Source organism: Gorilla gorilla, chromosome 2 (assembly GCF_029281585.2).
Source record: "Gorilla gorilla gorilla isolate KB3781 chromosome 2, NHGRI_mGorGor1-v2.1_pri, whole genome shotgun sequence".
NCBI classification, from domain to species: domain Eukaryota; kingdom Metazoa; phylum Chordata; class Mammalia; order Primates; family Hominidae; genus Gorilla; species Gorilla gorilla.
The window spans coordinates 18,701,481-18,716,974 of record NC_086017.1 but is presented as its reverse complement, the minus strand read 5'-3'; the positions used below and the strand labels follow the sequence as shown (position 1 = coordinate 18,716,974).

The 15,494-nt window shown below is 41.7% G+C and overlaps 1 protein-coding gene across 1 annotated transcript in view; it reads left to right on the top strand.

The window, feature by feature from the left end:
• RAD18 (RAD18 E3 ubiquitin protein ligase) overlaps positions 1-3,782 on the top strand; it is an 84,718-nt gene extending 80,936 nt beyond the window's left edge. Inside the window, exon 13 of the mRNA XM_019024543.3 lies at positions 2,193-3,782. Within this exon, the coding sequence (XP_018880088.1) occupies positions 2,193-2,295 (103 nt within the window). The 3' untranslated portion in view covers positions 2,296-3,782. The remainder of the gene's footprint in view (positions 1-2,192) is intronic.
• The last annotated feature ends 11,712 nt before the right edge of the window (positions 3,783-15,494 follow it).

The following is a 15,494-nucleotide window of genomic DNA, read 5'->3' as shown; positions in this document are numbered from 1 at the left end:
CCTCTCGTTAACCATGAGGCTGTGTGCAAGCAGGAAGTAAAGGCTAAGGCAGAGTTGTCCACTGAGTGTTGAGTGAATGTTGATTGCATGCCCTAGCACAGACACAGAACCCCTCAGCAAAGACTGGTTTTGCTGAGTTTCTGTATGATATTGGTTCCAGATGTCAAAGGAACTGTTCAATCATTAGTGGACTACAAAGCTAATCAAGCAGACACTTTTAGTTGCCATATACAACAAATAATACATATTTATAGGATTGGTTTAGAAAAGTCACTAAACAATAATAGCAAACAGCAACAACAACAAATCCTGGAGAGATCTTGTTTGTTGGTTGTTTATTTTTGGTATTTATCATGATTGGGGTTCTTTGACCACCTTTGATCTTGATTTGATGTGTTTCAACATTTTTAGAAAATCCACAGCCATATATATTTACATATTTATTTTCCATAGTTCTTTCTCTCCTTTCTTCCAGGTATTACAGTTATACACATGTTATGCCATTTTTATTGTCCCACAGCTCTTGGCTGCTCTATTCTATGTGCACCCCCTCACATACTCCTTTTTCTCTTTGTATCTTAATCTAGTTTTTATTGACATACCTTCAAGTTCACTAAGTCTTTTTATCAACTTTGTGTATTGCACTTAAAGCCTATTGAAGGAATTTCCATCTCGAAATGGGTTTTTCCCTTGCTTCATTGTGTATCATACTTTTTGAATGCGGGCCATGCAGTGAAGGACCATAGGGACTGAGGTCAATAGTGTTTGTGCCTAGAAATGCACATCCTTCTACTGGGTCATTAGTGTGGGGAGTTGAGCTGGGTAATTCAGAGTTGACCTGGATTGGAGTTTCCTAGTGACTAATGTGACCTTCAGTGCATCCACTTCAAGTTACTCTAGCAGGTGGCTGCTTTGACTTCTGCTTAGTGTTGGGTCTGGATTGCCAGAGGGTTTTTCTCATTGATTTTGCTCCTATTTTCCTTTCAGCCATGCTTGCTTTCCTGCACCAAATAGGGGCATATCTTCACCATGTCTGTGTCTCTCCCTCAGCCATTTCCTGCTCCTGCTTATTGCTTGTTGCTAGGCTGATGGTGGGAAACAGCCGGGGTTCACTGTTATCTCAGTCTAGCCTGAGTCTTAGGTAGGCCCTGTGTGCCTGAGTCTCAGGGGTGGGCCTTTCTCAGCACTTCCGCCTCCTCCCATGGTATCTGGCTACTTGACTAAACCTCTGCGTGGTGTCAGTGTAAGGTCATCAGCTGGAGATGATTTACTGCCCCTCCTGTAAGGTAGAGGTTTTAGTTTCTACCATTTCCCCTGCAGCAGTGAATCTTTGCCTGCGTTCCTGCAAATGAAGTCATATGCCTCCCCTTGAGGCAGACTGATTTCACCTCTGTTCCTTCCACAGAGGCCATAGGTCTTTGCTAGAGCCCCAGGGGGAGTTTCCTGTGTTTCCCTCAGCAATTGAAAAGCTTGTGCTTCTTGGGAGAGAAGCATTCAGGAAAGCAGGCAGGACTTCTTCCTGTCCCCAGTAGCCACTGAAGTGGCCCCTCTCCATTCACCTGTCCTGCTCCCAGTCTTTCTTGTGAGCACCTGACGGAGGCTCGTGGAAAAGAGCTGGCAAGTGTGTGCAGACTCTCCTTGTGTCAGGGGCCTGCAATACTAGCCTGTATTTAAGAAATTAGGAAAATCTTAGCTGATTCTTCTTACCTGTTTGTATGGCAGCCACCTCGTTCTCCAACACTCTGCCAAAAGTGAGAGAAGTGTGGCCCATCTTTGGAGGGGCATATTTTTCTTTGGAATTTTACTTTCTTAGTTCCTTTAAAACCTCAGGTCTCTGAAGGATCAAACAGAGTTAAGATTTTGTTAGACTGTCTGGCTTTTTCTTGTTAGGATGGGAGCAGCTTTTTGTTTGCCTTTTTTTCCCAGCCCTCTACATGCTAAACAGAAGCATAAAACTCCTAAATTTTAATTCAGAAAAAGGGGTTCAGAGCTTATTTACTATCTGTGATCTTTGCTAACTCACTAATTCATAAAGTGGAAATACTAATAATAACAATTATGAATTCATCAACAGAATAGAGGATTATTTCAAGGTTTTAACGAAATAATATGTGTGAAAACACTTGTAAACTAGAAACTGCTGTACAATAATCATTACTTTCCAAGATGTCATTTCCTTTTTCTGTCTTCAGAAACGATCTTCAAGACACAGAAGTAAGTCCAAGACAGAATCGCCGCACAAGAGCCGCTGAAAGTGCTGAGATTGAACCAAGAAACAAGCGTAATAGGAATTAATGTGGGCTTTTGCTGACTTTTCAAATGCATTGATTAGAATACCGTACTTTTGGTTGCCACAGATAGATTTTCTATTTATAAATGCCCAAGGAAAGATGCTAAATTCTAAATATTACGGTTAGCTGATATTCATTCTTTTCTGCTTTTCCAGAGGGGAAAAATGTTACAAAATATCCTTGCTTGGTCAGTTGCCTCCTGCCTCTAAAACATCTCTCTCTAAAAATACTGACATTTCACACAGGTACCAGCTTTGCAGAGGAGGTAGACTCTTTGGCACTTTGGCACAGGGATTTGGTTTGGTTTGGTTTGGTTTGGTAATTAAATTTCAGAATGTCCTTAGGCCATTCCCCTTCTCTTCCATGGAGAATCCAGCCTCACAAAAGGATTCTTTCAACTTTTTTAATGCAAGAAACAGTTGAGTTAAATGTTTGTTTTTGGAAAGGCGGGATGTCAGTTCACATCCTTGGTGTGTGTAAGTACCGATGCACGCCACCACCATGCCTGTGTTACAGCAGCTCCATGATGGTTGTTGCCCAAGGTTAATGTAGTTGTTTGTTAGACCTGTGTCTTACACATTTCTCAGAGTAGGATATTAGTATTATAATTTAAAGCTACGACAGTCACAAAGGCACAATAACTTAGAAACATTGCGCATATTCTTCTGAAATAGCACTTAAAAATGATTAGTGTCAGTATTTTTTCACTTGGGTCAATCAAATCTGTAACACTGAATCCAAGCTATTAAACAAAAAGTATGCAATGAATGAATTTTGTAAATGAATAGAGTGTATCAGTTTACAATAATGTTCTTAAAACAGTATCCTCTGGATAGTTGAGTATGGGTTAGAAATCATTGAAATGGATTGGTCAGAAATTGCTATCTGTGTAAAATGTCTACCAGTAGCCAGATGCTTCCAGAGTTCATAATGCCTCTCTGGCATTTCAGAGCCAGCATCCCCCAACTCCCACCCCTCTGCCACCACCCAACCCAAACACATCAGCTTTCAAATGAGATGACAGCAAATGCGGCAATGTTAAGACAAGAAATTTATGATTTGCCAGATTCAACATTTATGACCTCCCCTTCCAAAGACTGTCTCCGTTGACGTTGTCTTTTTGGTATGCTTTGGGGTTTCTGATAATGTGTGGAGTCTCATTATGGCTGAGAGTTTAGTGTTTTCACAGTGAAGTGCAGACATTTGATTTCTTTATGAGTTCCCTGTGTTAGAAATGGCTATAGAAAAATTTGTCATAATAATTTCATTTGCATGAAATCCTGAGGGGTGCATTAAGGAAACTAAAAGCACCACTTACCAAATCTATCAGCAGAACTGATGTGAGGTAAGTGAGCATGTCAAACAAAATAGGAGCTCACATGGATATATTTATGTCACTGAGTTGTCAGAAATTATGTCAAAATGAAAACTGTTTGTTTCATGACAAATTATGTAGTCTATAAATTAAACTGGAAGTAATTATTACTTTAATTGCAGCAAAAGGAGTTTGTGAGGGAGCGGTGAGACCCAAGACGGGGAAAGCAGGCACATGAGTTCATTCAGCAAATATTTGGTTATCTATGTCTGTCACTGTGCTGACACTGGGAATACAAAGGTGGCCAAAGATCATCTAGAACAATGGTTCCCAGTGGGGTGGGCAGAAAGATTTTGCCCCCCAGGAGACAGCTGGCAATGTGTGGAGACACTTTTGGAGGTGGAGGGTGGTGAGGGATACTACCAGTATCAATGGGTGGAGGCCAGGGATGATGCTAAACATCCAACCCTCATGTATTAGTTTGCCAGGGCTGCCATCACAAAATACTACAGACTGGGAAGCTTAAACAACAGAAATGTGTATTCTCAGAATTCTGGAGCCTGGAAGTCCAAGATCAGTAGGGTTTCTTCTTCGGCCTCTCTCCTTGGCTTCCAGACAGTGGCCTTCTCATGGTGTCCTTGCATGGTCTTTTCTCTGTGTGCACATGACTGTGCAGGACTGGTGTCCTGATTTCTTATAGGGACAGCAGTCATTGGATCAGAGTCCATGCGTATGGCCTCATTTTACTTTAGTTACCTCTTTTTTAGATAGAGGACCCTATCTCTAAATACTGTCACATTCTGAGATACCGGCAGTTAAGACTTCCAACATATTTAGTGGCAGGGGTTAAGGGGCACACGTTAGACTACAACACTCCACAGTAAAGAATTATCCAGTCTAACATGTCAGTTGTGCCAAGACTGAGAAACCTGTAATGTAAAGGAACTCCCAAGTCTACCTGAAAAGTAAGGTCTAAAGAGCATTTATTGAGCACTATCTGTTAGCACTTAGCATATGTTTAATATTCATACATTGAAAGAAATGTATGTTCATATCCATCTGACAAAGGTTAAGGAATTTAGAGTAAGTAATAGATCCAAAATTGAAACTGATAAACTTCTGGTTCTAAAATTCACCTTTTATGGGAATTGAACAATGAGATCACATGGACACAGGAAGGGGAATATCACACTCTGGGGACTGTGGTGGGGTGGGGGGAGGGGGGAGGGATAGCATTGGGAGATATACCTAATGCTAGATGACGAGTTAGTGGGTGCAGTGCACCAGCATGGCACATGTATACATATGTAACTAACCTGCACAATGTGCACATGTACCCTAAATCTTAAAGTATAATAAAAACAATAAAATAAAATAAAAATATGGCAGGCAGGATACTAAAAAAATAAAAAATAAAAAAAATAAAATAAAATTCACCTTTTAGTGAAAATACAGTTCTCACCAAACTTACAGTAATTCAGAGTTACTAACTCTTTCTACCTCCTCACTCCCCTCAAAGTTATAACATCTCCCATCAACATCAGCTCAGAATGGCAGTGATGCTTATGGTTTGTGGGGGTGCAGGTGAGCTGCTAGATGCACTTTAGATGGCCTAGTATGCCAGGCCATCCTTTCATCCTCTACTGTCGTCTTTCTTTTTCGACCTCATGTTGAGGATTACTGGTCTAGTTGAAAAAAGAATTCATACACATAAGACCATGTATATAATATAGGGAGGTATGCCTTTAAAAACAAAATTGTATGGTAAAGACTGATGTGTCAACAGGGATAGACAAAATAGAGAAGGCTAGAACTGGGGAAAAAAAACCAGAAACAATGGATTTCAAACTTCTTAGCATCCGATAAAAGAAAGTAGCAATTATTCAAATGAGAAACACTTCTGTCTGTTATGTACATATTATGAAAGTATGAACATAAGAGGGAAAACCACAACCATTACATTTTTTACCATTTCAGTAATTTTTTTTTGGTTTTTAGTCTGTTTTTTAGACATCCTTAAGAACAACTATCTGAGGCTGTAAACAAGTATTTACATTAACACCCATGATACTGACTTTATACTCCCTACCTGCATTGAGACCTTAAAGGGGGCGTTTCTCCATTCCTTCTGTGTATTTCTGGGTATCCCCAGGTTCAGATATTCAGAATACAGATACAAGTCCATGCTTGCATATGTTGCTGCTCCCCCCGACAGACTTCTACCAGCATCTGCCCTCCTCACCGCTGCTCTGTCACGTGCACTGTGGCTGGCCCTGCTAGAAAGTCCTGCCTTGCCTAGGACGCCATCCCCGATATAGCCCCAAGATGCAAACCTGCCAAGTGCTAGGGCAGCCCTGCCTTCCTGTCCATTTCAGTCTCTTGGCCTTGCTGTGTTCCAAGTGGAAATGGGAGTGTGCTTTCCTGGTTTGCTAGTGTACTATCACCCGGACCACAGCGTCCTGTGCAAAAATTTGCTTCCTCTCTCTTCCCCTTTCACTCTTTCTCTTTTCTCTTCCCCACCCCCTTTTTTTCCTCTTTCCCCTTATCTTTCTCTCCTTTCCTCTCTTCCTGTCCTTCCTTCCTTCAACTATTAGGACTATATGTCAAGTAATATGCAAAACAAAGACAGTTCCTGCCCTGATGGAGCTTGTAGATCAGAAGGGAAGATGAGCATTGAGTAATTATATAGATGAATGTACAACTGTGATGAGTGCCACAAAAGAGAGGTTCATGGCACTATCAAACATGCAATGGACGGATTTTGTTTTTGCCTATAAACTCTTGCCATAGAAAGCTTGAAAATCAGTCCAGGGGGACAGCATGAATCACCATGTTCTTTCCTTATCCCTGTCTCCCCCAAAATTCATGTGTTGAAACTTAACAAGAGGTGGGAACTTTAGGATGTGATTAAGTCATGAGGGCACAGCTCTTATAGATGGGGTCACGGTCCTTCTAAAAGGGCTTGAGGGAGTGGTTTTGTTTCCTTCCATCCCTTCCGCCACAAGAGGACACAGTCTTCGTTCCCTCTGGAGGACTCAGCAACAACACACCATCTTGGAACCAGAGAGCAGTCCTCACCAGACACGGAATCTGCCAGTGCCTTGATCTTGGACTTACCAGCCTCCATACCTGTGAGAAATAAATGTCTATTGTCTATAAGTTACCCAGACTGTGGTATTTTCTTCTGGCAGCACAAATGGACACCCAGAAACTGATGCATGCATCTTCTGACTCCTTTGGTTCCAAAATACAAAATATTAGAATAAAGTTATGGAAGTCAGCTCATGCTACTAAGTGCCTGTGTGTCTGCCAACTTCCCAATAGTATCAAGAGAAGCTGGACAAGTCAGAATTTCATATCACCTATCCAGGATCACCTCCATAAACACACAAACACACACACACACACTCACACACACACACACACATACACGCACACAGTGCTTTCATTTGTCACAGAAAGATTCCACAGTGCATTATCAATACTATTTAATGATTGTATAACAATCCATCTGGATCGTGTGCCATTTTGCACAGACATTCTACGCTTGGACACTTATGTTACTTCCAGCTTTTTCCAATGACAAATAATTTAGAAGGCATCATGGTGCATATAGTTTTTTCCATATATATGATTACTTCCTTAGATTACATTCTCAGAAATGGAATTATTGGGACCTTAGCTTTTAATAAAATATATGGCCAGGTTTTCAAAACGGGACACCAAAGTATTCTAAAGGAATTTTTTTCTCTGGGTCTTAATGGGTTTTAAGAATCACATTGAAGTTCATCAGTGTCAATGTCACAGCAAATGCAAGGCTTTCATTTCTGTTAACTATCAAAGCTGAGAGTCCAAAATTGAAAGGGACTAAAACAAAACAATTCTATGGAGTTACAAGCAAACAAAGACCAACAATACTTTTCATGTTCTAATGTAATAGAAAGTTAGATAGGTTCTAATTATCCCTAGTTTCAAATTAGAGATATACAATAGGTTGCGTATCCTTAATTTGAAAATCTGAAATCGGAAATACTCTGAAATTGGAAAGTTTTTGAGTGCTGATATGACACTCAAACCCTCACTGGAGCATTTTGGATTTCAGATTTTTTGGATTAGGGATGCTTAACTGGTAAGTATGATGCAAATATTCCAAAATGCCAAATCTGAAACACTTCTGGTCCCGAGCATTTTAGATAAGGGATACTCAACTTGTATTTAAGATCTCTGAGGAGAATGGCTAAGAAATACTTTCATAGTGTTTCACACCCAGTCTTTGGATAGCAGCTGGATACATTTTCTGGCAAGATTCTAGAGCTGCTCTTACTCTAGTGCTCTCCAAAGAAGCTGGCTGGCTTGGTGTCAAATGAATAGACAGCAAGGCTGACATTCTGTTGTAAATGTCTTTTCTTGAATGGGGGTCAGGTAGGCAGCAAGCAGGGAATTTTTTTTGGTCCCCATAATATAACTTTGGAATTAAAAGCACACAATTGAAACCCCAGGATTCCACATGATGTTTATTTCCATATGGGTCACATAAGAACTGCATCACAGTCTTAAAAGAATTGTATCATATCTTTTATGTAATAGCTGATTTTGAGCAGCCCTGACTGTCTCATGCCTAGTAAGTCTTCACTGCAAAATGCACTTTCTAGGGAACATTATTGAATGAGCTATTTTAATATAACTATTTGAATTTTAAAGAGTATCTACTGGAAACATTTTGGCAACATAAATATTGAATTTCTGAAAGCATGACGTCTACATAGAATCATTTGTTTCGTATTTGCAATACGTGGTATTGTGTTACTTAGGTTAAAAACCTAAAGAAGGGGGTGGGGCCAAGAGAACCTATGGTAGCATAATGTAAGGCCCAAATCTGATTGTCAAGAGACTGACCTTACCCACTTATTCACAGTTTTGTAGAAATACAGGCTTCATAGAAGCATATTTGTCTAAATGTATTTTGGGACCATTGCTGATTTCTATCCAGAAAGGGAAAATAGTTGAACAAATGCTAAAAGTCATAACCTGGTCAGGGGCTGGTTTTTGTTTTTTTTCTAGCAAAGTAAAAGAATATTGTAGTGATGAACTGTGGGATAGTTCTGTTTTAAACCAGCTAAGCTCGTCCTTCATGCAAGATATAGTGAGAGATCCAGACTTCTGTTTGTTAAGTTGTGATGGGCAAAAGTACTTGCTAAAGGGTGCTCTTTAGTAAGAATGGAATGGAACCCAGAAGAAAGGAGTGGTATACAAAAAGCAGTGGTGAGCAAATATGTTGGTAAACACACTGGCAAGTTTTAAGTAAATGTAGATTTAGAGGTGGAGAGTGGTTAAAACAAGGTGGAAATAAAATAGTAGACAATCATGTGGGACATGGGAGATCAGAATATCAAGGCATTCTGAAGCTCTTGGTATTAGTATTGTTTGGGAGGCATCGACCTACTTTGAACTCTTAAGAATCCATTTTAAGGTTTTAAAGACAACTCTTAGTGAACACCTGTTTCCAGAAAATGGGTTTCAGGAAAACTTGGTAAAGCCACGGAGGCAGAAAAGATTAGAAAAACAAGGAAAAGCACGGTGAATAGAGAATATGAAATAAGATGGTCCAGTAACCCCAACTATATCAATAATCACTATCCCTATAAATGATTAAACTGAACTCTTAAGAGTAGCTAGTGTTAATTAAGTGTGTAGTACATGCCAGGGCTAAGGGCTTAGCCAGTGTTAACTCAGTCATTGCAACAACCCTGTTTTACAGATAAGGAAACCAGGACAAAGGTTAAGACATGTTCCCACAATAATATGTGACAGTTTCTTAGGTTGGATTTTTAGGAAACAATCTAGCTTTATGCAGTTTACAAGAAACAATCATACAGAAAGCAAAAAGGTGGGAAAAGATACCAGACAAAGCTAATTAAGTGTAGCAATGGTTGTAACAAATTCACCACGTATATATTTTTTTCATTTTGCTCTGGATTCATGGAAACTTGTTATGAGAAATTGGGACTTGGATTAGCTTTTAAGAAGAGATGCAGTTTGCATTAGCAGAAGGGAGTACAGAGAATGCCGGAGATATAAAATGATGGTCAGGGTGAGGTGAGGAACAGTCATTGCTGGAGGGCACTAAGGGCTGCCCGTATAGGAATGTGGTGTGCTGCCACCTTCCCCTTCTCTTTCTTATTTTCCTCTTGGTGTGCTCCTTTCACCAAATGCTGTTCTTCAACTGAAGGAGCCAAAGCTCCTCTAATATGCCTTTCTCTCGCCCCATTTTCACCAAAATCTCCACTCCGTAACAATGTAATTATGTGGATATTCATTTAATGAATACTGTGTTAGGATGTAATAATAAAGAATCTACAAGAAGGAAGCATTCCCTGCCCAGAGAGCTGCCTCTCTGACTATTCCAGTTCTAGGAGTGGGTCACTTTCCCTCCCCCTGGCCCTTGCTTCCTCATGTTGATATAAAATAGGGCATTTGAACTAGACTCTAGACTACCAAGAGCTGGAGGGAACCTCATCTATCATCTAGCTCAATCCCCTCTTTTAACAAGTTGGAAAACAGATTCAGTGGGCGCCTAAGACATAGGGTGTCTTCTGGCTGTAATGTTTCAATCTAAGGCTCAGGTGGAAGTTCTGGCCAAGACACTCCTGCGTCGGGTGGAGGGAGTAGTGGCCCTCTCCGTGTGCTCTGCCCACAAATAAGACCTGCACTTAGAGGGTGGCACAGAAGGCAGCAGGGGAAACCCACTGCTCCAGCCGAGCAGACGGGAAAGCAGCACTTGGATGTTTCTATGTGGTGTCTTTGAATACTCCTGAGACTAGAGATCCAGGGAAATCAAGGCCCAGCCGTCTGCTAGCTCTGGTGACCCTGCTCACTCCCTGGGTTGAGGGTCCAGGAACCTAGCGGCAGCCTCACCGAAGACAGGACTGTGCCCTCTCTTGCTTCTAAGGAGAGTCCATCCAGGCCTTGGGTTTCAGACAGGAAGTGTTGAGGGCAACTGACCAGCTTCAAACTCCTCAAGCCCTCTTAGGTGAAAAAGGATAATCCTTGTAAGGGGTGAGAAAGAGGGGTTTGTATCTCCAGGCCTCTCTATCCAGTGGATTCTTTAACCATTCACCACCCACCCCTTCCAAACCCAGGCCACCTGATTGTCCATCACTTTATTTTTAAGAGGCGGTATCTCACTATGTTGCCCAGGCTGGAGAGCAGTGGCGATTGACAGGTGCCATCACAGGGTACTGCGGTCTCGAACTCCTGGGCTCCAGTGATCCTCCTTCCTCAGCCTCCTAAGTAGCTAGGACTGCAGGCAGGGGCCACCATGCCCAGCTCTTTGTTCACCTCTAACAGATTCTTTCCCCATCACACCTCTGCACTGGCCCCCAGTCATGCTCTTGCCCTCCCGTACCACCACTGAATCCCTGCCTCAGGTTTCCCGCTCTGACCTCCTATTCATAGCTGTCCCCACACCAACAATTCTTTGACCCCCCTAGTGGCCTTCATTCCTGTAACCTTGCTACTTTTCACTGTTCATCATCCCAGGCTCCACATACATGTCCTTACATCCATATTATCCAGTTCAGATCCCATGGCCCATCACAACCATTCCCTTGCCTCTCCCCTCCACCACTTTTGCCTGGTCCTCATGGTTTTCCTGCCACCTGTCTAGTTACCCTTTCTCAGTCTCCTTTGCTCAAACCTCATTCTCTGCTTGACTTCTAGCCATGAATGAGAAGTGCCCCAGAGACTAGTCTCTGGCTGTCTTCTCTAGCTATGTCTTCTCCCTAGTTGGTTTCATCTGGTCACGTGGCTTTAAATTCTATCTCTATGCTAATGATTCTCAAAAGCATTCCTCTCTGTCTTTGACCTCTCACTTTCCTGTAAAGCCTGCTTCCCACTTCCTAGTCATTCATTCTCCCTAATGCTTTACTGCTCTGCAAAATAATTGTCTACATTCCTCATCTTCCCCTCCACTCTTCTATGAAAATGAGTATTTTTTTAAAAAAGTATTCCTCTCCCCTGAGTTTCAGACTGATTTACCTGACATGTCCACTTGGCTTAGAGGCACCCCAACCTAACATGTCCAAAGGAGAACTCTTGAGCTCCTTCCCTACCCCAAGCCTGCTTTTCCCAAATCTTCCTATTTCAGTCCATCACACCCTCATTCACATAGTTGCTCAGGCCAAAAACTAAGTAATGAGTTGTTGAACAAACATTTGGGGTTTAATTAGGAAGTAACTATTTTTATCTCCTCATAGCCCTTCAAAATGTATTCAGAGGGTTGTCTACCCCTGGATGGAAATTCCTGTGGTCCCATGACTTTTGTGATCACTCTTAGGTAATAATAATAAACAACAACAACAACAACAACAACAACAACAAAAACCTATAGTCCAAAGTTAAAATACCTGGTCTCATGTAGTGATAAAAGTCTGACCTTGATTTATAGTTACGTCTTCTCCCTACCCTAGCCGGAGCTTGCTGTAATCTGGCTTCTTGCAGTGGATGTGGCTGGCCAGTGGTCGGGGGCTTGCGCACTTCTCTCCCTACCCTACCCTACGTCATGCTTTCACCTGCCTGCCAGCATCTGGCAGTTGGTTCAGGGAGTGGAGAGAGAGAGGAGAAGCAGGGGAGCAGGGAAGCTCTTTTCTGAAAGGTAGTATCATAAGATGGCTCACCCACTGGGCCCAGCAGGTAGTTAAAGTTGGCTCTCATGGTTCCAGCCCCACTGAGCAAGGTCTGCCACAGAGCTTATAACTCACGCGGGAATTTTCCTCCAAGTGGCAGCTCTTTTCTTCAATCTGTGGTTTTCTCTGGTCAATTCTACACAGACTCTGAGGATCCCACTGCTTCTCTGGCCAGTCTTCCTGATGATTTACAATGACCTTACTGTTTTCCACAGAAGCTGTACTATTTACATTCCCATCAACAGTGCACAAGGGTTCCAATTTCTTCACATCCTCACCAACACTTGTTATTTTCTGGGTTTTATTTGTTTATTTATTTATTTAATAGTGGCCATTCTAATAGTGTGAGGTGATACCTCATTGTGGTTTTGATTTGCATTTCTCTAATGATTAGCAATATTAAGCATCTTTTAATATGCTTGTTGGCCATTTGTATATCTTCTTTGGAGAAATATCTCAAGTCCTTTGCCCATTTTTTAATCGGGTTTTTTTTTCATGTTGTTTTAGAACTCATCTTTGATCTCTTGTCTTTACCCAATACATCCTACCATCACCAGGATTCTTCTTGGTGCACCCTTCAGAATGTATCCTCTATCTCTCCACTCCTTAGCCCCTCCACTGCTACCATGTTTATTTCAGCCACCATCATCTTTCAATGATGCTACTGTTCTAGCTTGCTAATTAAGTTTCTCTCATCATCCACATTTATCCCACCATAGTTGATTCTTCCCCAACAGCCATCTTTTAGAAATGTAGATCAGGCTGGGCGCGGTGGCTCACGCCTGTAATCCCAGCACTTTGGGAGGCCGAGGCGGGTGGCTCACGAGGTCAGAAGATCGAGACCATCCTGGCTAACACGGTGAAACCCCGTCTATACTAAAAAATACAAAAAATTAGCCGGGCGTGGTGGTGGGTGCCTGTAGTCCCAGCTACTCAGGAGGCTGAGGCAGGAGAATGGCGTGAACCAGGGAGGCGGAGCTCGCATTGAGCCGAGATCACATCACTGCACTCCAGCCTGGACGACAGAGCGAGACTCCATCTCAAAAAAGAAAAGAAAAGAAAAGAAAAATGTAGATCAAATATTATTCTCCTCCTTCAAGTCCTCTAATGACCGCCCAATGTATTTCAACTCAACCAAATTTCTTACTATGATGTAAATGTCCTGGATGGCCCAGGCTCCATCCACCTCTCTGGCCTGTGCCCTTCCACTCTTTTGCTGTTTTCTGGGCTACAGCCACACAGCCCTTCTTACGGTTGCTAAACATGCTAGGCTTGCTCCTGTTTCAGGGCTTGACTCTCATGCTTCCTCGGAGTGGAATCATCTTCTCTGGGATCCTCCCATGGCTGGCTGCTTCTCATCATTTGAGAGCTGCACAAATGTCACCTTCTCATTAAAGCCTTCCTGGACCTCTCTTTCTAAAAGACTTCCTCGCTCCTCCACATCAGTATCTGTTCCAGACTCTGTTTTCTTTTCTTCATAATATGCACTGTCCAGAGTTATTTATTTGCCTACTTGTTTGTTGCTTTTCTTTCCCTACTGGAATGTAAGCCCTGTGGCAGGAGGGACTCTGCCATGTTTGCTACTGTCTGCCAGGCCTAGAATAGTGTCTGGTACACAGTCGGCATTCAAAAACTATTTGTGAAAAGAAAAAACCAAAAGACTAATTGTTGACTGAATGTCTTCTCTCCCTGGAATGTGATGTCTGTGAGATCAGGGACCTTGCTTGGGTGGCGTTCACCTCTGCATTCCAGTGCTCTGAACAGCATCTGAGCGTATTAGGTGAGCAGCAAATCAGTGTGGAATGAATCCTGTCTGAGCAAAGAGATCTGATCAAGTCAATCAGGGACCCATTGAAGCAATCTCTTCCTTTCTTCAGTTTCTGCTCTTCTCAGCTGTGCCTGAAATGCTTGGCTCAGCCGGATGAAACTAACACCAACTGTTTTATTTATGTGAACTACTCACTTTTTTCTCCAATTCCTATGACTCAGTGTATGCATGTGTCTTCACTGAAGTGTACAATAATCTTTATTTTAGGCTTATTGGACACAACACTAAATGCTTTGTCTGGATGAAATTTGTTACTTTTCTAGTGTGGACATGCTCTCCCAACTAACAAATTGTTACAGGGACCATCAATAAGGACCTAAACTACGGGAATAATTTTCTGTTTTCATTTAATACTTCCCTTTTGTCTTATTTCTTAGGGCCTAGACTTTGCACTTTTGCTTTGCACCTCCGTGTCAGATGCACAGCATCTGTAAATCTTCGTTCGAAGATGACTAAGAGACTCAGTACTTAGAAGCTATCACTCCATCTTCCTGTGTGCCTTCAAGGGTTTATTAATAGCTTTCCTTTCTGTTGGACGGATTGTCCTGCATCTCTGTGTCATATTGAGATGCTCAGCACTCACATCCCTTTTCTCAGGAGGTTTTACAACAAGAAGAGCACAGGTTTTTGTTACGGATACAAAGCTCTGCTTTTGTGAGCATGTTGATTCATTCTCATCAGGGAACAGATGAGGGGTTGTGTGAAGGATTGGGGCAAATTGTTATCACGAAAAAAAAAGAAGCCTGAAATATCGTTTTACCTTTCTTGACCTAAAGTTCAAGATGTCGTAAAATCAACCTTAAAGCCTACCTAGTCCAATGTTATTATTATATAGATGAGGACACTTAGTTCAGGGAGGAAAAGGGGTTCTCCCAAGGCCACACAATTGAAACACAAAAGTCAGAGTCAAACTGAATTCCATCTGGATTTGTGAAGGGCTGATTACCAAAGTACAGTTAAAACTGTTAATGGCTCACCGTGGGATCTTGAGTGAGTCCTCTCACCTTTCCATTTATGTTTTTAAATCTGTAAAATGGGCCTATCTGGAGAAAAGTCCAGATGCATATTATAGTTATCACCAGATTATTTTTATTAGGTGTTCAATTGCATTTTGGCTGTTTTACAGCAACTACAATAATATCATCATAATACCTTTACTTAGTTTATTTACATTATAAAATATTTTATTTTTAAGCAATATATTATCATGGTTTATTATTCATAAGGCACAAAAGAATATACAGCAAAAAGTCTTCCTGCCGCCACAACTTTCCAGCCATTGAGTTCTTGGAGGCAACCAGTTTCTACCAATTCTTAGTGAAGCTTTCTAGAGATGTCTTATGCACATGCAAGAAAATATGCAGTCCTCTTTTTTT